This window comes from Gekko japonicus, unplaced genomic scaffold (assembly GCF_001447785.1).
Source record: "Gekko japonicus isolate JY-2015 unplaced genomic scaffold, Gekko_japonicus_V1.1 scaffold7, whole genome shotgun sequence".
Classification (NCBI taxonomy): Eukaryota; Metazoa; Chordata; class Lepidosauria; order Squamata; family Gekkonidae; genus Gekko; species Gekko japonicus.
The window spans coordinates 2,110,903-2,135,939 of record NW_015159711.1 but is presented as its reverse complement, the minus strand read 5'-3'; the positions used below and the strand labels follow the sequence as shown (position 1 = coordinate 2,135,939).

The following is a 25,037-nucleotide window of genomic DNA, read 5'->3' as shown; positions in this document are numbered from 1 at the left end:
CCTTGCCTCACCTTTCTGTTTTTACAGGGAACTAAGAGGCGACTCTCTCTCTTTCTCCACGTTCCATATCAAGATTGGTAAGATGTTGCTGTCAAGCTACCATGCTACACCATTTAGTAAAGTTAGAGAGTTATGTACCATGCATTTTCTGTAAAACCTCTAAAGATGATTGTGAAACAGGCCTTTATTAGAAATCATGTTTAAATAAATGTTGCAAACTTTGAATGTGTCTGGTTTTCTCCTTTTCTGGAAGCAAGGTCTGTTCTCTAATAGCAAAAATAAAAGATCTCTCTCGCAGCTAAGAGGTTGACCTAAAGACCCAGGTTAACAGATGGTGGATTGTAAACACAGTAAATAGAGACACTGCCTTGCCTTACAAGGCTGCGGTAGAGGACATGCCCAAAGGCTCTATCACAGAAAGTCGAAAGGGACATGGGGGCACTCTCAATTGTGGCACCTCCATCATAGAAGGCCCTCTCTGCCTGGCACTGAACCTCATGACCTGTTGGCACCCAAGTTAGGACCCTTTCTGTTCACCTCGGCAATTTGGGAGTGTTAACTGTCTCACTTGGGACGGCGGAATTGCTGCAACACTTCCTGCAATGACTTCTGCTTTCTTTGTTCGTTCTGCTCTATTACTGCTGCTAATTAAATTTATTTTAGATAAGTACTTCAATTATTTATTACTGCTGCTGGTTTTTAATTTTTAGTCCTGTGTCAGTGTTGTACCAAATTTGATTTTATCATTACTTTCAATGGGATGGATTCTATTAATCCCTTCCTCTGAGTGTGGAGCCTGTCACCGGTACAAGGAGCACAAAGCCTCCTTGCTCCGGTGGAAGGCTCTGCTGCCAAGTGGCAGAAATTCATAGGATCCATCTCACTGCTTCCTGCAAAAAAAAAATTTTTGATGCTGGAAACTGGCTTGGAAATATTTTTATTAAGAGCACAGCATGCAGATATAAAAACCGAATAAATAAATAAATAAAAAGTTGCTATGCAAATGTCAAGTAACGTTCTTTCCTGGCATAATCTTATCCATAACCTGCCATTTCTCTCTTATGAGGCTTGAAATGAAATAAATGGCTTAAAAAACGCTAGATGTTTGCAGTTCTGCTTTCCCTTAAATTGAAATGGGAACCGTAAGTGGTTTGAGAAATGGATCGGAAAGTCTTGTAACAACAGTATTATTTCAATAAGTACCGTAGTATCCTCCTGTGAAATGTTAATTTTCTCTCAAGCGAGACAGATAGTCCAGGACTCCCTACAACTGGAGGCCCATTATGCCTTCACCCAAACACTGAGGGTTCCCAACAGTTGCTAAATCAAAGTCACTGTTATAAACATTCAGTAACTTGCCACTCAGGAAAACTCACCTCTGGCAAACAAAACTCAGGAACGGAATCCACAAATACGTGACCTGAACAGTCCTTCAGCTCCTGAAAAGTGTGTGTGTGGGGGGGAGAAATGGTGAGAGAGAGAAAAAATGCAATGGTAATCAGACAAGGAAAAGCAAAATTAAAAGCAAAAAGGAAGACAACACACTGTGCATTTTAATGTCACGAGCAAGCCTGCATGCTAAGAGAGAATTGCAGATTAGTTCTTAAACTAGATGCGGCCCACAGCAACTAGAGTTCACTTTCATGGTTTTTCTTAATTTTACCCCTTTCCTTTGTGCCTGGTGAGTTGGTTGCTGAACATGCAAACAGACCCAAGTTGAGAGAGGGGACTGGAGCAGTGGCTGCTGATATCGCAAAGACCCTGATGCTTTCCCTAAAGTGCTGGGGGGGGGGATGCTGGACTCCCCCCCCCCCCCGACACAGATCCTATGGGAAAGGACACATGAGAGTGGGCTCTCTCCAAAGTTCTCCAGCTAAAGTCTGGGCTCTTCTCTCCCTCTTGGCTGTACCCGGTAGAAGCCTGACACTGGGGTGAATCCAATCTTTCATTAATTCTAGCAAATTTGCCAAGTTGTAACAAATGAGCAATTACATCTAATGGCAAAAGACTCTTAACCTCATCAGAAGAAGTTAAAAGGTGAATTACGGGTGAGCTGGGTAAATTTCAATGTCTCCCTCCGACTTAAAAGGAGTGTATCCAAAGGCAGCACGGCAGGACCTGGTCTTCTTACATGACAAAGCATCCACCTCTGACCCTAGACCTAGTCTTTGTGTGACACTGGTCTGCTCATTTGTCATTCTAAGCAGGTACAGCTGTCAACAATGTGGGGCCTAGACAGAGTGCAGCTGGACTCATAATGGACTCAACAGTCAGTGCAGTAGAGTGAGGCTTCGAATATTATCCACACCCATGTTTTGCCAGCTACGGTTCTACTCCTCCTGCTGATGTTCAGAAAGATTAACACAGAGAGACAGTATCCAATCTCTGCAGTGTGCCCATTTCCCTTGCGCCAATCACCCTTCAGACTTTTCTGAGGAAGTGAAAGCAGCTGAACACAAGGGTCACGTCTGTATTCTGGCTTCAGGAGGCATCTGAAAGATGCTCTTCGTTACAAAAAGGGGGTCCAAATTCCTATGAGCTGCTTCATATCAAGAGTTAAAGAAACCCAGCGTTTCAGCCTCACTAGGAGCACTTTCACCCTGAACTGCATAGCCCAGGTTAGCCCAATCTTGTCAGATCTGAGAAGCGAAGCAGGGTCAGCCTTGGTCAATATTTGGATGGGAGACCACCAAGGAGGAGGGCAACGGCAAACCACCTCTGAACGAGTGAGCACTCAACAGTGAGCCGTGGACAGTGATGTGTATCTGTCCAACACATGGCTTTTTGTCAATTGGCACCTCTCCCTTTTCAAAGGGTGAACGTTGAATGTATGCACACAGCCTCACGGCCTTGGCTACTGAACCCTCCCTAGTCTCCGTCACCTGCTTGGTAGGGAGATGGAGGGAGCACGTGTCTGCATTTGTGTCTACATATGTGATTGGTCTGGCTGTTAGTCCTGCTGTTTCAGTGAAAGCAGAGCATGGAAGACTCCCCAGAGTTTAGTGCTGCTTGGGCAAATATCTTCACAACAGATAAAGATATGGCAGGCAAGAAAGATCAGGGTTTCCAGGTAGAACTGCTGGGGCTGGCGGCCAGAGAAGTCACTTGTTGCTTTCTAAAGGTGGCCGAAGGACTGCTTTCTCCCACTGCCCTTGTGATCCACTAGAGATGCTCTCTGGGAAGCAACCACTGTGCATCAGGTCAGATCATCAAGGGCACATGATGCGTTTGAGCTTTGATATGCTCCATATAGACAGTGTGTTGGGTGTTACAAGTCAAAACACTTCAGTATTTACAGGGTTAATGATGTTTGTTAAGTCACATGTTTGTTTGTAAGCAATCTGTTTAGACAATAGAATGCCCGGGAACGTTGGAGCTAATTTGCTAGTCTGATTGGAAACCAAGGTGTCAATTGAGTATTTAGCATATTGGCTTCTCCTCCTGTTCTTTGTTCTGAGAAGGAGACGCCATTCTCTTCCCGTTTTACCTTTTAGCCACATGTGAAGAGATGGAAGCCTCCGAGCTTCTGCTGGAAGTTTTGTAGGCCAAAAATTCTATTTCGCCAAGGTGACCTCTGAGTTTAAGAGTACACCTGGTCAGCGTGTTCAGAGTGGGCACACCTCCACAACAGCCATCCTTTGATATATTTGGCAGCTTGTGTTTATGCACGTGCACATTTCTTCTTTATATACCACAAACCAAATTTGCTGCTCCTGTTGTGACAAATTCAAGACACAACAGGGGACTGCACTGGCCTTAGTGGTCCAGAGGTAATGAGTCCTTCCATTTTAGAGATTTGCAAGGACAGAAGGCACTTGTGGTTGGTGATACATTAATGGTGCCTGTGCTGCTGGGCAAAGACAACTGGCTGGGTGATACCCTGACCTTTTCTTGGCCTCTGAAAAGGGGCACCGAGGCACCACCATGCGCATGTGCCACTGCTGTGCCTTCCACTGTACGGCTGCTGTGATTCTGTCTTACGTTTCTCCATCGTGCTGCTGTTATCCAGCATCACTGCTGCTGTGCATTCAACATATCCCACCTGTGACCACAGATCACAAACAAGGACATGGGGGGTGCAGGGTGCACAGCTTATATTGCTGTGTAGAGTTGTGAAAAAATGAAGTATAATGCAAGTGGCTCCTAGGATATACCACCTCAAGAACTCAGCTTTGTTTGACTGCAAGGAGCAGTCTATTCTGCTGCCTGTCACTGGAGATTAGTAAAATAAGAAGTTTTGTGAACATGCAGGCTATTACCATCTGCAACAAGAAGTTGCTTCAAGGTTCATTGACAAAGCTGCAAATGTGATCGAGAAGGCATTTTGCAATTTCCTCTCTCTCTTTTTTTGATATCCCCGATTCAAGCAACTTGACCTGAAAATTCAATGAGGGATTTTTTTTTATGATGGGAATCTCGTTTATTTCTTTAGTTAAATAATGCTGGGCTCCATTTGGCTGGCTAATTGGCTAGGTTCCTCGAGAGACCCGATGATCGCATCTGTACATTACCTTGTCTAGGAAAGTGCTTCCGTCTTTTAAGACCCAGCCTGGGAGTTTGGATAGCCTGGGGCTGCAGGAAAGAAAAACAAACAAGATTAATGGACTGAATGACAGAACCAGCATCCCTTTTAAAGAGAACTGTGTTTACATACATTTCAAAAACAGTATGACTGAACTTAGTAAAATCCTGTCCCACTGAAGGCCTGCTGCCAAAGATCTGCTCAGTCAGTGCAAGCAGTTGTGAATTCTCTCTGCACCTTGTCACATTGGCTACTGTCTGCCACAGCATACACTCCTACATGACAGAGCCAAATGGCTACTCAGCTCTTTGAGGCCCTCCAGACTCCCTCTCCCAACAAAGCTCCTAGAGCTGCACCTGATTTTCACTGTTACACGACTTGACTCTTCTTTCCTCAGAAAACAGAATGTATGTGAACATGACATGACAGAAGACCAACCAATGGCTAAGAAGACCTTAGAGGCAACAAGGGGCAGGCATTTTTAAAGAAAAAGTCCACCTAATATGGAAGGTTGTACAGTACTCATTAAACTGAGATTATTTCCGAAAAGCAGGTGGTTTGCTAGTTTTAGTATCTGTTGAGAGAAAGAGGAAATTATGACATTGCCCTTAAGTTCTACATGAGGAATGGTGGACTACCCCAACACAGGACTTCTCTGGAAACCTAAACTGTTCAGGAGAAGACACTGGGATTTTCTGCATGGTTTTTTTCCATTGGTCCTGGCTCCATACTGTTGGTTTATCCCAATTTCCACACACATTTTTGTCCCTTTAGTTTTTACTCCCACCGTGGGTTGGTTCTTTTAAGGCCACTTTTACTCCAATCTTTTTTCTGAAAGCTGATTTTGAGTCAACTTTTTCTTTGTGCGTAATGTTTCTGTTGCTTTTCTTTGTCCCGCCCACTCCCATCCACCTCCAGTCCAGTTTTCTATGATCAGACTGTCAAACCACTCCCTCTCCTCTTCCCCACCTTGAAAACGAGTGGTTTAGTTTTCGATTTTTTTAAAAAAAGCACTAAAATATTGATATATCAATACAGCATTGTAATGAGAGCTTTAGCAGGTTCTCTGAATTCCCAGGTTTCATTTTAAGTATGTCTCTAGCTCATTTTCTAATGTCTTCACCAGGGAGGAGCCTAGAGACTTACTTTAAAAAAATGAAAGCTGTGAATTTAGAGAACCTGCAAAACTGACCATTACAATGGTATAGACCTAACAATATTTTAGTGCCTTTTACAAAATGCAGCCATAATGTTGATATAAGCATATACAAAAAATAAAAAGGGGGTGCTGTGACACTGCTGATGATACTAGTGATGACGACAGCACCCTCCCTTTAGACACACATGAAAAAATAAACTGACTTCACATTGTGAAACGGCAGAGGGAGGGCAGACATGCAGAAGAACCATGCTCAAACCTATTCCAAAGCTTGTAGATCAACTGTCAAGATAATCAGGTCAAGTCAAGCATGCAGAAAAGCCCACTGATGTATGGATTGATTCTGATATATGGAGAAGTGAAGGAGAAGAGTTTTCTAAACATCTAGCACATTGCTATTTACAAAACAGGCCTATTTCAGGAAAACTTAAAGTCCCTTTAAAGTCAGGAACAGGCAGCCAGCCATTAGAAAGCAGAAATGTTTTCCAATTTCTGGATCACCCTACTTACTATCATTAAATTTATTCACCCTGTACTCCAAAAGCTTCCCTGTAACACGTTACAGTCCAGCACTATGCAACAGACCTCTTATAAAGCTTACCTAGCTTATCTTAATCAACTTGCAGAAGTTCCACAAACAGAGGTGTTGAACTCATATGTTACAAGGGCCAGATCTGACATAAATGCCACTTTGTCCAGCCGGGACATGTGTGCCATAAAATGTAATACCAGGTACAGGAGACATAAACTTTACAAAGGTTAAGTGAGACAGGACTCACCTTTGGAGAAGCCATGTCCTTCTATATGTTTGACTATTTTATCTTTACTAATGCTTTCCATCACTTTACCTGGAGCAGATGTTAAGCTAACCGGCCTGTAACTTCCCAGATCCCCCCAGATCCTCTTTTTCTAAAATGGGAGTTATATTGGCCACTCTCTAGTCCTCTGGTAGAGAGGCCAATCTTAGGGACGTGTTGCATATCTTAGTTAGAAGATTAACAATTTCACATTTGAGTTCTTTAAGAACTCTAGGATGGATACGACCAGGTCCTGGTGATTTGTCAGTTTGCAACTTGTCTATAAGTTCTAGAACTTCCTCCCTCGCCACTACTGTTTGCCTGAGCTCCACACCGTCCCCTCCTAGAAACATCCATTCAGGAGCAGGTATTTGCATTATATCTTCAGCAGTGAAGACAGATGAGAAGAAATCATTTAGCTTCTCAGCAATCTCCTTGTCCTCCTTTGGGGGTGTAAAGTACCATCAAGTCACAGCTGACTTATGGTGACCGCATAGGGTTTTCAAGGCAAGAGACTTTCAGAGGTGGTTTGCTATTGCCTGCCTCAATGCCATGAACCTGGTATTCCTTGGAGGTCTCTAAGACTAGCCAGGGCTAACCCTGCTTAGCTTCCGAAATCTGACAAGATCGGGCTAGCTGGGTCAGGGCTATTCTCCTTTAGTACTTCTTTAATTCCACTAACATCCAATGGTCAAACTGCTTCCTTAGCTGGTTTCCTACTCTTTTTAAAAAATATTTGATTTATTTGATTTTCTTTAAAAAGACAATATATACCATCTTCTGTTCATAATTACATATTTGCAGATATCTTCACAGTTCCATCAACATCTACAATTTTTGCACTGCTACGTTAGATAGTAGCCAATACTACTATCCTACTCCTAAGGTATTTAAATAAATCTTTTTGATTGGTCTTTATGCTTTTAGTGATATGTTCCTCAAAATCCTTTTTTGCATCCCTAATTGTCTGCTTGCATCTTCTTTGGTGTAGTGGTTAAGTGTGCGGACTCTAATCTGGGAGAACCGGGTTTGATTCTCCACTCCTCCGCTTGCACCTGCTGATGTGACCTTGGGTCAGTCACAAGCTCTGGCACAGCTGTCCTTGAAAAAGAGCAGTTTGTGTCAGAGTTCTCTCAGCCCCACCCACCTCACAGGGTGTCTGTTGTGGGGAGGGAAAGGGAAAGGAGTTTGTAAGCCGCTCTGAGACACCTTTGGGTAGTGAAGGGCGGGGTATAAATCCATCCTCCTCCTCCTCCTCCTCCTCTTCTTTGTCAAAGTTTCTGTTGGCTTTTGTTTGCCTCATTTGGGTAAGGCTTCTAGTTTCTGAAGCAAGCCGTTACACTCTAATAGCTTCCTTCACCCAGTTTTTTAGCCATGCTGGTAACCTCTTAGACTCTGTACTACCTTTCCTGACCTGTGGTATACATTCTAACTGAGCCTGTAGTATTGAGGTTTTTAGTAACCTCCAAGCCTTTTCAAGAGATCTGACCATCTTGCATGCTCCTTTCAACTTCTTCTTCTTTTTTCAGCCTTTTCATTTTAGAGAAGTTTCCTCTTTTGAAGTAAAATATCAGAATATTGGAGTTCCCTGGCACTTTTCCACATACATGTAAATTAAATCTGACGCCATTGTGATCACTGTTTCCAATCAGTTCAACCACCTCCACAACTCGGCCTAGGTCCTGGGCCGCACCACTGAGGATTACGTCCAGGGTTGGTTTTGTGAGCAGCTGTTCTAAGGCACTGTTATGGGGGGTATCCAGAAATTTTACTTCACATTTAGCATCACTAGAACACACAGTTATCCAATCAATATGAGGGTAGTTAAAGTCACCCATTATTATAAAGATGAATGGTTCAGTTTTTGATTTTTTTTTTAAAAAAGCACTAAAATATCAATACATTGATACAGCATTGTAAAGATGGTTTAGCAAGTTCTCTGAATTCCCAGCTGTCATTTTAAAAAGTAAGTCTCTAGTTCCTTCCCTTACAGAGATATGCCTTTTCCCTGATATCTTCACCAAGAAAAGACCTAGAGACTTAAAAAACAAACAAACCTGAAACTTGGGAATTCAGAGAACATGCTAAACCTGTCATTACAATGGTATATTGATATAGCAATATTTCAGTGCTGTTATTATGAAATAATCTGCAATAGATTCAGGTGATGGTTATTGTGAGAGATCCACCGTAGCACAGACACAATTATTTATTAACTTGCAATACTGAGATACCCAAATGGTGAGAATACTAGATCAAAGCACAGTGGCTTGCTGGAACTGTGGTTGCTCTTCGTCCAATTAAGATAAGCATGATAAGCTTTACATTGCTTTTATAGCAGCTATATGCAGTTTTTAGGAGAGCAGCTTCTGCTTTACTGATTTTATGCTGTGAACTTCTACAAATGAATTATGCTGCTTTTAAATGCTCACTGCTTTAAAACAATTAGGCTACCTTTACACTTGTTTGTACCATTAACGGATTTTACATTTTTTATGCTGCTAGTTGATCTGTCTTTAGTTATTTACAGTTTTCTCTTTATTGGCTTGGGTCCCGCAATAAATTTCCGCTAATGGAAGGGGAGGGTAATTTCATTAATCCCCCCCTCCTGTTGCAGATCACCAATCTACCCCACATGTTGTTCGGGGGGGGGGGTGTCCCCGTGTCTCCCAGTAGCTGCCTTTCAAGGAGAATACTGAGCTGCAGCAGCAGACAAGGGAGCCCCATATGCCACTGATGGAAACACCTTCCGTTAGTGAAGATTTACCCCAGGATCCAAGCCATTGCTGCAAGTTGTTTTAATGAAGATCAGCAGCTGCCCATCCCCGAGTATTCTCTGCTGTGGTTTCCACTTTGTGGAACGTGCTGCCTGAGGAGGTCAGGAAGGCTGCCACACTTCCATCATTTAACAGATTGCATAAAATGGGATTGTTCAAGAGGCCATTTTTATAAAGGGAATAGGGCTGTAATAAACTGGAATTGTTCAGAACACTTTCACAAAGGGACAAGGCCTGTAGTTTGCACCACTGTTCCTTAGAAGCATCTTGTTCCCCCCCCCTAATCTCTGTAACCCTATTTCCCCGTTGTTTAGGTATGACATGTTTTACGCTTGCTTTTATGGTGTAAACGGAACTGTTTTCTAATTCTGTGATACAACCTTAATGCACTGTTTTTGTCCTGTAACATTCATATTGTGCTGTTTTTAAACTTTGTAATCTGCCTTAAGTCTCAGTGAGAAAGACAGGATGTATCTATATATGACTAAATCCAATTTTAGTCCATGGGTTTTACTCCCAGGAAACTTTTATTGGGATTACAGCCTCAGTTTCCTAGAGACACCTGGGAGGGGGACTTTTCCTGAAGTTATTAGAGGCTTTCTAAAGGTGAGAAGGGATGAACAATTACTGCTATCTGGAGAGCACAAATAGTGGGTTGGATCTACACTAATTTTTCCACTAATGGAAGGGGCGAGTTAATTCCGACCAATTTCCATTATTTGCTTTCAGATCCCTGATTTGCCTCTCATGCTGTTCCTGTGGATGCCCTGTCGCCCAGGAGCATTTCAAGGAGATTAGTGGGCTACAGTAGGGAGCGTGGAAACGTAGGAATGTTCTATTCCACCGGCAGAAATGCCTTGCGTGAGCAGAAACTTTAGTTTCTCTGGATCCAGCCCACCATTTGAGCACAGGCAGCTACCAGGGCAGGGTTTCTGGCACAAACCTTGCATACAGTCAAGTGTGTATACTAATGAAGGCCAAGGAAATACTGCAGTGGCTGATGCCAGTATACGCGGAACAAGGCCCAGATGTTTATACAGAAGAAGGAGTTAGACAATTGCAACAATGGTTTCAGATGCTATAAGACAGGAGCAGATGAGCCCAGCCTTTCCTGACCCAAACATTCAAGATTCCAAGAAAGGAGAGTGTGAGGCATCTCGCCCCAACCATAGTTCTCGGTCCGTGAGGGAAGTCCACTACTATCCACTACTAACCATAATGGATTTGGCCTTGAAGCTCACGAGGACAGGGACCCAATTTCTAAAATCAGGAGTGGTGTGGAGAGAGTGAACCAAGAAATTTTTTTCTCCCTCTGTCACAATGCTAGATAACTCAGGGTCACCCAACGAGCTGCCTTTGGCATTTAGTTCAGGAGAGGCAAGATGGAAGTACTTCATACTGGGGGGCCTTTTAATTATTACTGTAAGCTGCCCTGAATCAAAGGTGTTTAATTAATTAATCGGTATAACAAAGAACTAACTCATGGAATTTGTCACCGCAAGTTGTGCCAGTCTCAGTCGGGTGACTGTAAAGAGGGGGCATATTTACAGAGAAGAGGTCTATCAATAGTTCTTAGCTAGTAGCTATTAGGGCTGGTCACCGTTGGAAACTGGATGACAGGTCAGCAAAGCTCTTGATATTTATTTTACTTAAAATATCTCAACGCCACCTTTCTGCCCAAATAGGGTCCCCAAGGCAACAAACAATAAAGTGTTGAAACCGGGGTATGATCTTGGGCCATTCTCCCTGAGGCAACGCACTATCCTACAAAAATCAGGTTAATATTCAAGGTGCCTTATGACCACTTGCTGTCCTTAGCCAGTTGTTGTTCCTCAGCCTAATCTACCTCACAGGGTTGTTTTGAGGTGGGGGAGGAATATCACATTGAACAACTTGTGAGAAAAGTGGGGATGCAAATGTAATTTAAAAAAAATAACTTAAGAGTCAGTACAGCGGGGGAGGATGGTTGAGCTGTTTGAGAATTTTATTCATTGTGCTAAGAAGGGCAAGATGTTCCGTTTGGATGATGCAAATGCAGTGGGAGAGAAAGACAACCTCCTCCCCCTCCCCCAATTCTCAGGCTCCTCACCAGAAGCCACCCTAATAAAACAATTCTCTCTGATGGGCTTCTGACACCGTAATGAAGTGATTGATTAATCCTAAACAGTTCAAACCACCACATAAATAAAACGAGTGGACGTGTCGCTCCTCCCGACAAGAAAGGTTAACAGCCTCTCTGTGACTTGACTGTAACCGTTTTGCTTTCGGCCTTCTTACAGGAGAGGAAGCGCCAAATGATCAATCTGTTTCCCCCAGCATGTTCAGGTTTCTGCAAAGATGGAGCAGCATTCTTTGGGAAAGTGCAGTCTTGTTCCACAGACTCAGTGCTGGTATATTCACACACACACAGCAGTAGTTTAACTTTACTCTGGCCTGCACAACACATAACCTGTGCTGTGTCTGTAGGAGCACAGAGAAGGTGGCATTGGCTGCAGGATTCCACTTCCTAAAAACTGGACTTTAACTTAAAAAAAAAAAAGCAGCAAGAGGCAAGTTTCTAGTCCCTATGGCTGTGAAGATAAGCTTGCAATTGAGCAAGCAATGCTGGCTGAAATTCTAGAAGCCACAAGGAGTTTGGGGGAAGAACTGGTGGCGGGCTGGATCTCTGGGGGCAGGGCCAGCCAAAGGAAGGGTTTTGACACCCTGGGCAAACTATGATTTTGGTTCCTGCTCCTCCTCAATATAGAGAAAAATAAGCGATAGCATATTAATATTTTTAGCACAGAAAAGAAATTGACTTCCATCTCCATTGGTACTTCAGATAGCGACATAGTTGGCTTACATGGTCATGCCAGGCCTGTATTGGGGGGGAGACAACTGAGATCTACCTGTAGCTCATCTCTGGGCAACACCTATGCACTTCTGCATGTATAAGATTCCCTCCATTGGTTGGGCAGGCAGATGGGAAACCAACTTGGACTAGACTCAAATCCTGTGTGCTCAATGGTTACAGTCAGGATTCATCAAATCCCACATTCAAGTTTGATTCTTGCACTTATTTGGTGCCAAACAGTTCAGTATGTGTGCATGAATGTATACCTAGAATCATAGAATCACAGAGTTGGAAATACCCATACAGGCCATCTAGTCCAACCCCCTGATCAATGCAGGATCAGTCTACAGTATCCCTGACAAGTGCTTGTCCAGCCGCTGCTTAAAAAATCACCACCTCCCTAGGCGGCTGATCTCACTGTTGCAAAACTTTTACTGTTAAAAAGTTTTTCCTAAGATCCAGCCAGTACCTTCCCACCCTTAATTTAAACCCGTTCTTGTGAGTCCTATCCTCTGCTGCCAACAGGAACAGCTCCCTGCCCTCCTCTAAGTGACAGCCCTTCAAATACTTAAAGAGAGCAATCATGTCCCCCCTCAACCTCCTCTTCTCTGGACTAAACATTCCCAAGTCCCTCATTCGCTGCCACCACTCACTGGATTCACACTGCCTTCCTAGAGGGACAGTGAGACCCCTATGGCTGATTCCCCAATCCGGGAAAGTGGGTACCCCAATCTTTGGGTGCCCCCTGGAGAGTTGACAACCCCTCCGGTCTGGGACCGTTTGAGTTCCCTGGCCTCCTTTTGCCTCTGGCTGAGCGGTGAGGACTATGTGGTCAAGGCATTACCAGGCTTTATAATTTAAAAAGATTTATTTTAACTATATACAAGGCACAGAAAATAAACACAAGCACATCGACTCAACCTGGGCAGAAAATAAACACGATCTAAACGCAATTCCTCTGTCCCCTACACACACCCTCTCTACCTCTATAGTGGGTGGCTGCAGGCCAGGATTTGCTTACCCCTCCTCTTGGTTGGAGAGAAACTTCAGCCCTCCTCAGGACTGGTCACCAATACTGCTAACCCTCCACCATGATTTATAGTGGCCTGGACTGACCACAGAGTGTTGGTAGCAGGAGTCCCACCTGTAACACACCCCTTGAAGCTGCTGTTCAAGCTCAGGCAAAGGCCAAAACTAAAAAACTCCCCTGAGGGGTCAAAGCCTTTATCTAGCTGGCTCCGCCCCCGGGGTGGGTCCCTACTTTCCCACTCTTTTCCCCTAAAGCTGGCGGGAAATGTAGGCCGGGATGTAAAGGACTACCAGACTGGCAGCCATTTTAAAATAAACTGCTGCCTCTGCCTGGCAGCCATTTCGTTACACCCCCAATCATCCTTATAGTGAGCTGCTCAGCATAATGAATGTTTACTACTGAGAAATTTGTCATCCTTCTACTTGGGAAAAGGCTGTGTCTTAAGGGGTTGAGCATGCACATTGCAGGCACTGGGTTTAATCTCTTTCATCTGCAGTTAAAGGGTCTCAATAGCTCTAGTGGTCTGCTTTGCATGCTGAAGGTCCCTGCATCTCCAGATAAAAGGATCAGGCAGGAGGTGACGTGAGAGGCCTCCACCAGCAACCCCAGAGCTGCTGCTAGGCAGAGCAGCCCAATAGTACTCACTCTGCACTCACGGACAGCCACATTCATGACTAACATCAACAAAAATAGTCACACCGGGTCTGCGTGCCCCCACGTGCCACCCAACCAAACACGTATTGCTTCTTTGTGTTTTAATCGCATTATGTTATCATTATAATGGTGTTTCTAATTGTTCAATTGTTTTTATGTGAGCTGCCTTGGTGACCCTGATCTGATGGAAAGGCAGCATACAAATGTTTAAAATAAACAAGTATCCATATTAGATACAGAACTACAATGAAAACCCCAGGGTACCTCTGAGCATGTGGGGCTGCCTTTCGCCACCATCGCTGAATTAGAGATGTAAAATTTCCGGAAATTTTGAAGCTTGGAAAAAACCCCGTTTTTTCCCCTTTTCGGAAAAAAATGGACATTTTCGGAAAAATTGAAAAAAATGCTACATTAACATTTATTTTGTCTTTTCTAGATTGAAACTCATTCTGTTACTTTAGGAACATAATATATGAGTATGGACATTTTTACTTGGCATGAAATTATCACAACTAGCATATTAAAAATATAGTGTATCCAAACAATTAGTACAAATAGAATACCCTCCCACATGCAAAAAAAAAAAAAAACTGAAACGTTTTTATTTTCTTCTGACAATAGCACCTCCTAAAGGAAGAAATGCATCTTGTTCTTGCATTGGAGAGTTCTGTTTGTAACCTAGGACTTGCTTGTCCTCAGTGCACAGAAATTAGATCAATCTGATACCATATATATGTATTTTAGAAATGATTTGGAAAATATTTGAACACTTTGTCTTAAAATATTTTATTCATGTTAAAATAAAACGTTCCATAGTCAATTTTTTTTCTTTTTTCAATTTTTCCAATTTTTCGGAAAAAAACAAAAAGGCTTCAGGAAAAAAAAGGGGAAAAAACGTTTTCCCCCCGAATTTTTCTGGTTTTTCCCCGGGCCTTCACATCTCTACGCTGAACCTTTGCGCCCTTTATTTTTCCCTTGCTGTATTCTCACTCTCCCCAGCACGAGGCAGAGCCGCTCAGGTCAGAGAGGAGCCCAGAGGGCAGCAAGCTGGCCATGGAGAAAGGGGAATAAAACCACCACCTGCCCCCACTGTGGCCAGCTCAGCCTTTTCCTGGTGGTGATTGTACTCTCTCCTCTGTGTGGCCAGTTTGCTCTTCTTCCAGCAGGAGAGCACAGAGGCTTCAAAGAAGGGCAGAGGGGTTGCTGAAGAGGACAGACTATTTCCCTCCTTGGCAGAAAGCCCACACCTCAGGTCTCTCCACCTTCCAGAGTTTGGGGAGGGATCTCAGCAGGGTATAATGCCACAGAGTGCACCTTCCACAGCAGCCGTTTTCCCCAGGAGAACTGATCTTGGCCGTAATAGCAGGAGATCTCCAGGTGCCCACCCCATGGCTGGCTTCAACCTCTGCAAGCACCCTGTCTGATCTCAAAATACAACAAGCACCTCTGCAATTTTTTCTGAGCTCCGTCTCGTCCATATGTATTACGAAGCCACACCTCAAAGTTCCATTACACACTAACATGGCACTAAGACCCAATGGCAGAGACATGCAGGCAGGGCCTGGGTGAATTCTCAATGGTTCCCCTTCAGCTCTATGGCAGGAAATAAGCCACAAGCCTGGACATGCCCCAAGAATACTGGACTCACTGAGGACAGGGAGTTTAGTCCACACACAAATGATGTCCCCATTTCAGTGTCTCCCATGGGGGAGGGGGGGGAGACTAAAAAGCTGCACTTGGAGGTCACGGAGAGACAGACTGCACAAGACCAGAAGGACCACCTTTTTAGATCAGCCCAAGGTCTACTTAATCTACCATTCTTTCCCCCCACTGCCACTAGCAAAATGCCACTGGAATGCCCGGAAGCCAGTCAAGAAAGCAACAGCCCTCCTGCATTGCTTGTCTCAACAACTGGCATCCTAAGGTATACTGCCTTTAAACACAGCGGTTTCAGTTGGCTATCACAACTAAGCTATTGGGGGACCCAACACCCCAAAATTTGCCCAACTCATTTTTTAATAAGCCCATGGCCCCATCCTGTAGCCACAAATTCCACCAGTTATTTATGAAGAATTACTTCCTTTTGCCTGTCCCACATTTGCCGACAGCCAGTTTTATTGACTGACCCCTTGAAGTTCCATCACTGTCAAATGAGCAGAAGAATTTCCATTGCTCCAGGTAGCCTTTTCTGCTCCTTTCCCAGCTCTACAATATCATTTTCCATAAGGGGAGGCCAGAACTACAGACAGTATTCCAAACACAGGTGTCCCATCGAATGCATAGCTCCATGTGTGCGTGTGCGCACGTGCACACACAGACAGAGGGGACCTTGTAATATACAGGATGGACATTTCCCTTGTTTTGCATAAACAGGAGCAAAGGCCCTCCAGTGCATACTTAATGTGCCTGGCTTCTGACTATGTAGAAAGCCAACTACAGGGGTGGTTAACTTGGGGCGGGAATGCCTGGCATGCCTGCACTTTAGAGCTACCTCCCATTTATCTCCTCTTGCATGAAGAAGCCAGAAAGATGACAGATCTGTGACCTCACTTGCGTTGGGCCGCTGCTGCAATACTTTACTGAAGCTTAGAATAAATTATCTGGAAAACCAAATCGATAAATCCATAAAACGTTTTCCGTCTACTGAGCCAAAGGACATTATTTTGATAAAGGGAATTTTTAAGTGGACTCAGTCTATTTATGCGATCGGATGATACTCCCCTCTTCTCCTGTAACCTACCCCACCCCCACCCCCAACTTCCAGTCCTGGCCTTCCAATGCTACCCATCATTTTATGCCACTCTGCATTTCTCTCCCCAAATACAGCTCTGGAAAACAGGAAGCGAAAACAGTGGGAAGTATCTAATAAGTGCTGAGGCATACCTCTGGACCAGCGGCAGGGGGAGAAAGTTGAGTGTGGAGGTCATATCCAGCCCACAGTCTAACATGATGGTGGTAGATTTGAACTTGAGCACGTTGCATGGTAAAGTCGGATGCCCGGACAAGCAGTACTGAAAGAATGAGATCAGATTTAATGAACAACCAAACTGCGTGTCAGTAAGGAAAGGGAGCCAGACTACTGTGCCAGAATTACTGCCAGACTACTGAGCAAGAACCCACACTGCTTTTTCTCATCCTTGAATTCTATGACTCCAGACATTACAACCTTGCAATATACTGCCCGCTGCAAAACTTTCACAGTCATCTACACCTTTTTCCAGAGCAATTACCATCACAGGGCAGGCTGTACTATAGTTCATTGAAATGCAATATAGGGCATTCGAACACATTGGTCTGCAGAATGCTTCACGTGTTGGAACTGTTGCCATTGCCCTGTGTACATGTTACAGTGAATGAACATACAACCTGCATGGGTGTGCGTACACCTGCTTGTATGAAAGAACCAATGTGGGTCCGTTTTACAAATGAAACCAAGACCCAGTGCCTGGATCAATGTGACCATTCAGCTGCTTGTGCAATGAGTGTAACACGAGAATTACTCAATGCATGTATAAAGAAAAACCAAATACCCAGATTCTACTTGCATTCATTGTAACCTGTGAACAGGACTTGTATTTTTACTCCTGGTGTTGCCAGTTTGAAGCCTAGATAGCGCAAATGGTTCTAACCTATGGCTCAGCCTAAAATGGTGGGGCGGGGGAGCCAGAGTTCTTGACAAAAGGAACAGCAGTGTTTCTAGGAAACAGCTCTATCCAAGCACCCCTCAGCTGAGGAGATAGGGTGGACAGTGTCTGTATGTGAAAAAAGAGCCGTCTAGATTCCGGAAGAGACCAAGACACAAGCAAGTGAACTGGGGGCGTGAGCTGCTCTGACATGCATTGCAGGATCTCCCTCAAGGAATCTGATGTGGGGTAGATCTACTACCATGCAAGACAAATACTACACAATCCTCAAGTCTCCAGTGTTCTCGCCTCCAGAGGTACTCTACTGCTGGAACTTCTTGCTGCTTAGAAAAGTGGGGAAAGTATAACACATTTATACAGGCACAGACTTGGGCCTCCTTGACTTATAACAAGACCTGGCAGGAGCATCGTAGATGTTGAAGAAATCACTTATCAGCTAGGAAGTTGACATTTTGTATACGCAAAATCCAAGCCACCCTGATGGGCTAAAGAAAATGAAAAAGAAGACATTTTCACACCTATTGCACAAAATTCATGCTTGGAGAACACATCCTGCATTTTCTGTTTATCTTGTATCTACTGCTTGTGTGGCAGTGAAACAGCCAACACTGATTGGCTTAGAGGGTGTGATGGCTCAGAATATTCAGTCCCTCGGGGTATAACTATGTTACTCCCCCCCCCCCCCCCCGGTCCTCACAAGCAAACATATTCCACAAATTCCATATTGGGTACTTAATCTCAGGCACACACAGGCCTGATTCGGATTGGGACCATAGCACAAGAGAAGGGGTTTAAGCCACGCCCCCATGTTGTCTTCCCAGCCTGAAAACAGCTGTGGAGGGTGGGAGTGGCTGTTTATTTATTATTTATCTACTTCATTTATATCCCGCCTTTCTCCCCAACAGAGACCCAAAGAGGCTTGCATTGCTCTCCTCACAACAATCCTGTGAAGTAGGTTAGGCTGAGGATGTGTGACTGGCCCAAGGTCACCCAGCAAGCTTCCATGGCAGAGCGGGGACTGGAACCAGTGGTCCCTCTAAACGGAGTTAATGTGAGCTAGCTCACAGTTTTTTAGCCTCCAGCTCACACAAAGTTTTGTCTTAGCTCAGGAACGATGGCTCCAGAGCAAACTAATGTATGCAGTAGCCAAATTGCTCACTCACAACTTTAATGCCAGGAGCTCACAAAGTAGGAGTTTTGCTCACAAGACTTCACAGCTTAGAGGGAGCGCTGATTGGAACCTGGGTTTTCCAGATCCCAGTCTGACACTTTAACCACCACACCACACTGCCTCAGTGTCCCACTGAGAAAAGCGAAGTGTTCCCAGGGCCGGCTCCAGCTTATTTTGCATCCTAGGCGAGGATTCCTTATGCCCCCCATGCGCCCAACAATTTTCAAAAATAAATGCATTTTAGGAAGAATAAAAAACACAAATAATCAAGAAACTCCCAGAGTACGGGGTCGGGTGCAGTTTGGTGCCCCTAAGGGCCATCCCGCTCTAAGCGATTGCCTAGTTCGCCTAGTGAGTGAGCCGGCCCGGAGTGTTCCCTACGAGAGCATATGGAGCTCCCTACAGGACCAATAGCACCTCCCTGGGACCATTCAGATTGGGAAAACGGCATGGAAGGAAGGCTGAAGCCACCTCTCCCTGTGGTTCTGATCTGAATTAGACCTGCATGTGCCTCAGATTAAGCTCCCAGCACAGAAGCTGCAAAGCAATGCATGTTTGATTGTGTGGACCAAGGGAAAAACCTAACATGTAATTAGGCATAAGAACATTAGAACTAAGAGACGCCAATGTTGGATCAGGCCAAAGGCCCATCCAGTCCAACACTCTGTCATACAGTGGCCAAAAATACCAGGTGCTATCAGGAGGCCCACCAGTGGGGCCAGGACATTAGAAGCCCTCCCACTGTTCGCCCCCCCCCCCAAGCATTCAGGGACTGAAGCAGTCTGCAGTCTAACTTTTTTGAGAGACATTGTGTCAGTTTGGTCATACTGAAGCCTGGGGAAAGGTTCAGGGATAAGGGAAAGCTAAGGGTTAGGAAAGCCAGGGGCTGGTGTGCTGGAGAAAGGGCGCAGAATAGGTAATAAGCGAAGAAAGAGTGGCGTGAAGAAAAAGTAGGTGGGGATTGAGGCTTGAAAAAACAGGGAAGAAGAAAAATGAAAGAAGAGATTCAGTAGAAGGGGGCTCTTAAGAACCCCAAGAGTAGTCACAAACAAGACAGCACATATGGCAGAGGGCAGGAGAGCCAGTAGGAAGATGGCTTATGGCTTTAACGTTCAGCACATCAGGAGTGCCAGAGAGCCTTCAGTTGCAGGGTAGCAACCAAAGGCATGACAGAGAAGACAAAGGCCTCAAAAGTGGGAACCTATGCAAAAAATGTGGAGTTGAGGGAGAGCCAAGATTCTGGCAAAATCATACAGAGAGGGTGTGAAGACACTGGCACGGAGAAAACATGGGGTTGTTAGGCCTGGATTCTAGACCCCAAGAAGGGGATTTTGCAAGTAACAGCAGCATTATAAGCTGGCAACCCCAAGGGAACAACGAGGGCCAAGAAGTAGTGGGTGACGTGACATTGGCTGAATTTCACATATTGATTCAGACTAATTTCCAGATTTCAAGTATTTACGTATATCTTTTGAAAGATGGGAGTGAGAGTGGAGAAGAATCCTTTGGTGGAGTAGGGCCACCTGCTGTTATTAGCAGAAATGGCCCAGGACTCAAGATGCGCCATCCTCCAATCTACTGCCCATAACATCAATTGGTGGGACAGAATAGCAATTGTTCACTTTCAGTTCTGGCCTGTCAGAAGCTTGGGGACACCCTCAAGGGGACGGCAAGTTCTTGCAGCCACCTATGAGCTATTGATGCACACAAGGACCTTGTTGACGTGCTGAATGTTAAAGCCGTAAACCATCTTCCAACTGGCAAGAGGAGGAGAAGGAGCTAAGCCAAAGTGAGCAAGTCTGATAACCCAGTTCTTTTTTTGCAGAGATTTTCACCATTTCAGTGTATTAAACTGTAATCAATAGGTGTCAATGGGCATGTGTGAGAGACAAACTGAAAGACAAATGAGCTGAGAATAAAGACAAAAGAGCGATTTCGCACTCTGTGGCTTAAGCCAGTGTTTGGCTGATAAAATTTAACACGACTGTAAAACTACACTGCTTAGCATCTTGATTTAAATCTGTCTATACTGTTTAAAACCACATTCATACATAGCACAAATAATGGGAGAGATTTCCATTTCCAGTCAAGTGCTTCCAAGAAGCCCATAAGCATGAAAACATCCCCTGCTACCAGTCCCCAGCACCTGGTAATCTGTGCTATACGGCCTCCAAACACAGAGGCTCCATTCCACTATTATGTCATCTTATATATCAGGATGCTATCCATTTGTCTAGTTCCCTTTCTAAACAATCATGGTCATATCTGCTGGTAGGGAATTCCGCACGGTCATTATACGAAGTAGACCTTTCTTTTCCCTGATATGAACTTTCAACCTATCAACAGAATATACACCTGGCATCATGTGAGAAAGGTTGAGAAAGACTATTTTCATTTTTTTAATATACAGATTGATAAATAATTGGCAGCATGTTTTGGGAGGAAGAGGGAGAGTGATACATATACATACATGTACACAGGCACTTAATGTCTCACAACATGCGTTTGACAAAATGGGCTCCAGTCTACAAAAGGTTATGCTAGGATAAAAACCTGTTAGTCTCTAAGGTGCCACAAGACTCTTGGCTACTTTTACTACGACTTCTGGAAACAGTACTTTAGATTTGAAAAGTTCAATGACTGAGTACAGCAGTTCTGAAAACAAATTCTGAAGATTACCCCTGGCGCAAACTGACTTCTATCATTACTGTGCATTAAATCATTCTTTCAACACCTTCAAAGGAAGACCTTAATAAATATTTTAAAATTAACTGCTATCCCACTGAAACACCCCTCCCCACAATAGTGCAGGGATTTGGAGCTACCCCTCCTAGGCCCACCCACGGCTTGAGGTATTTGAGAGGGAATAACAGTCCCCCCAACTCACCAGCTTCATGCTTTACCCGGCTCTATTTACTGTGACCATCCTTCTTCTCTTTCCTGATCTAAGCCTCTCCCATAGCATCCTGGGACATGTAGTCCACTCATTTGGCCAACCCTCCCTATCTCAGAATGAAGTCATCAGTGCTCATTCCGAGAGCATGCTGGGAATTGTAGTCTCCCACCCCGCTTTGCGCTCCCTTATGCGGTCGTCCATTGGAGTGATGGCGCTAGCAGAGGATGTCGGGAGTGGTAGTTCTAAGCGGGTAGTCCTTCCCCTTTACCCTTGGGAGCTGGGAACTACAAGTCCCAGAGTCTCATAGCGGCAGCAGGTGGGAGCTTGGATGTTGATATCAACATGGCGCTTGTCAGACAGACAAAGACAGTCAGTCTGGTCTGATTGAGCCCAAAAGAGAGCAGGAAGGAGTGGGAAGTGAGGGGAGGGATTTTTTTTCCCTTAGGTGCCGGGGGTGAGTAGGTGCTGGGAGCCTGAAGCATTTCTCTCTTTCTGGAACTTCACCTCATTTTATTTTGAAGCCCCCACCCCCCAAAATCTCTTTGCTTTTCACACTGGGACTGGGGGGATCCCCAACCCCCAACTTCTGCTGTTAAATGGTCAAGTGGAGAGGCAGCAACCAGGACCCAAAGGTGAGTGGGGTTTTTTGTACGGGGGAAGGGCATGATCTTGGGAACTCCGGGGGATGTTTGATCTTGCAAAAAAAGAGGAGAAAGAGATTGTGGTTCCCCTTTCTTTTCCTTTATGTTTGGTTTTGTTTTGGTGCGCCTGAAGAAATTCACTCTAGTATTTACAGATGTGGGAGGGGGGAGGGGGGAGGGTTAAGAAACAGTGGTTCTTTTGAGAATACATAATGTACCTCAGATGACTTTGGAGAATGTTGAGGCAGAGGGCGAAAGAGGACGGCTTTTCTTTTGACCATAGGAGGGTAAAATCTTTTCAACTAGCGATTTCATTTTGTTCTGTTTTTTGGTTGGGTGCAGTGGATAAGTTTAAAATACAAAGATATGGGTGCTCCCCACTTTTCTCCTTGAAACAGAAGTGGCGGGCAGAGAGACAGAGAAGAGTAGCTTACTTGAATATCTACACAGGGTCGTTTATTACAGATTAGTTATCTTTTAATTCACTTTCTATCCTTTTGGTACATAAACGGGATGATAACCCCACCCCATGCACTGGGTTGTTGGTACAGAACCAAGTGATGATTCTGGGTTACTTAATCCAAAGGGAAGATGCAATGTCTGGATTTTAGTTTTGGTTTTTTCCAAATATTTGGGCAACATTTGGCTACTGTGAAACAGCTCAGTGCATCTCAGCCTTATGTTTGTCAAGTGAAACTGTCTTGTTTGATTGATTGATTTCCAACAAATATGTTCTTGCATAGGTCATGGTGATGATCCCGCAGAGCATGAATAAGTCTGTTAGGGAACTATTGTACCTCATATATGCCGATCACCCGTGTTCTGTTCAAACAGCATAGACAAGTAAATCTTGGTTTGCTCAAAATGTAGGGTTTAAAGTGCAGTTGTGTCAGATGATGGCTTAATGCTTGAGACTTTATGACAGGGGTTTTCTCAGCAAATGAAATTATATCAGTTGTATTGTTAGTGAAGAGACAGATGATTCTTTTTTATGATTTTGTGGGTGGTTCCTTTGGGTAGTCTTTTTCGGACTGCCACAAATGGAGCGTGTTGTTTTTTTTTTTAAAAAAAACAACAACAACTAGGGGAGACACTTGCTGTTTCCAGGGCATTAGTGAGGGATCTTCTTTCATTTATGCTAACTTCTGTTGGGAAATTGAACCCAGTCTTGAACGAGGCAACTGATGCTCAGATAACAGTCAACGGTTCAATTAAAGCTAAATGAACGGTTCGAACTTAACTTGAATAGTCCTGTTGTCTACAGTCCGCTCGAACTGGCTTCAGTTGAACTGTTTTGGCATCGCTGAGTTGTGAACTGGACTGTCAGTGGCCTTTTTACACACTATAGAAAATATTGGGTTTTTTTGATGCGGCAGGGATGTGAATTTTAGCATGCAAAATGTGTGCAAGAAAGGAGTCGCAGTGGAAGAAGGTGCTGTCTTGGGAGGAGAGGGAGGATGCTGATGAGTCTGTGGCATGGGGTATCATCATACCACTGACACACTGAGGTGTGCCATGCTGTTGGGGGGGGATCTGCTTGCAAACAGGAGATTGTGACCAAAGGAAGGTGTGAACTGTTGCTGCATCCAGATCTTTGGAAGGGTGGGCTCTACTGTGGGAATACGGTTTCAGCTGGAGTGGGTAATGTTTAGAACATTCAAGGTGGTTTGTAGAAGTTGGATAGCATAAGCTATTTTTTTAAATGTGCTGATTCAGACCTCGTATGAGTGTCAGCAATAGCTGCATGGTATGTTTTTCATTCTGAATGGTAGGAAGAATGTCCTGGGTGCCTAAACGTTTGGTGCAAGTGGCTTGGGATTTTGAAAGCCCCTCCCCTGCTGTTTATCAGAATGTTTGTTTTAAAGAATTTGAATTTGAAATATCTTTTAAGCTCTGTATTTAACTACTGTAAAGACTGCTATGGCACTTTTCGGTAAAGGGCGGAGTTTAGACCTCTGAGACTTCAGTTTCAGATCCAGTGCGGCCATGGGCTCCTGGGTAGGCAAGTAGGGGAGCTATTTTGGGCAAGTCACTGAGATGTAGTTTAGTGATTAAGAGATTGAACTGTGAATCAGAAAGGCCCTGGCTCAAATCCCACCTGAGACATGAAATCACTAGTCAGCCTTGGCAAGCCACTCTTCCTTGACTCTCCCCATCTGCAATACAGGGATAGTAATTTTTGACCTACTTTACAGGGTTCTTGTAGAGATTCCCAAAATAGCATGCATGAAGCACCCTGAATACTTCAAAGTAGTATATGTGGTGAGAAGTAGCACTGTTAATTTGTAGGCTTTGCTCCTACCAGCTTTTCTGTTGCTCAAAGAGAGAGGACAGACCCCTTCTGACCTCTGAAAAAGCTACACTGTGGATTGTAGGACATGAATGGAGAAAGGCTGCATGTAATGAGAGCTGTAGTTAAGAACTGAATCAGGCTAGATGGAGTGACAAAGTAGGGTTGCCAACCCCCAGGTGGGGCCTGGAGATCCCCCACTGTTACACTTGATCTCTAGGCGACCAATATCAGTTCCCCTGCTTTGGAGGGTGGACTCTATGGAACTATATGCTGCTGAGGTCCTTCCCTTCACCAAACAATGCCCTCCCCAGGCTCCACCCCCAAATCTCCAGGCATTTCCCAATTAAGAGCTGGCAACCCTGTGAGAAAGCTGATAGGCTACAACCCTGAACACTGCAATCCTAAACAAAGTTAGCATTTTAATTCCAGTAAAGTCAATGGTGCTTAGAAGGGTGTATCTCTCCTTAGGATTGCACTCTTACTTGGTTTCCCCATCTCTAAAAGGAGCTGGTTAAAAAACAGCAACAACAGAGAGTGAAACTTTGGAACTGGTCTGACCTCTTCTGATAATTGGAATGAATGTATATCCTCTGCGTGTCTTGGTGAGAGAAAAAGGAGAC

General features: G+C 44.4%; 2 protein-coding genes across 2 annotated transcripts in view; one reads left to right on the top strand and one right to left on the bottom strand.

Annotated features, from left to right (window-relative positions):
• The window catches only part of INTS9 (integrator complex subunit 9), a 90,704-nt gene extending 69,160 nt beyond the window's left edge, over positions 1-21,544 (bottom strand). The window contains exons 1-4 of the mRNA XM_015421721.1: positions 21,475-21,544; positions 16,656-16,783; positions 4,512-4,572; positions 1,377-1,439 (exon numbers count right to left, since the gene is read on the bottom strand). Of these exons, the coding sequence (XP_015277207.1) occupies positions 1,377-1,439; positions 4,512-4,572; positions 16,656-16,783; positions 21,475-21,483 (261 nt within the window). The 5' untranslated portion in view covers positions 21,484-21,544. The remainder of the gene's footprint in view (positions 1-1,376; positions 1,440-4,511; positions 4,573-16,655; positions 16,784-21,474) is intronic.
• A 343-nt stretch (positions 21,545-21,887) lies between these two features.
• HMBOX1 (homeobox containing 1) overlaps positions 21,888-25,037 on the top strand; it is a 119,025-nt gene continuing 115,875 nt past the window's right edge. The window contains exon 1 of the mRNA XM_015405809.1: positions 21,888-22,115. The gene's annotated coding sequence lies outside the window, so the exon portion shown is untranslated. The remainder of the gene's footprint in view (positions 22,116-25,037) is intronic.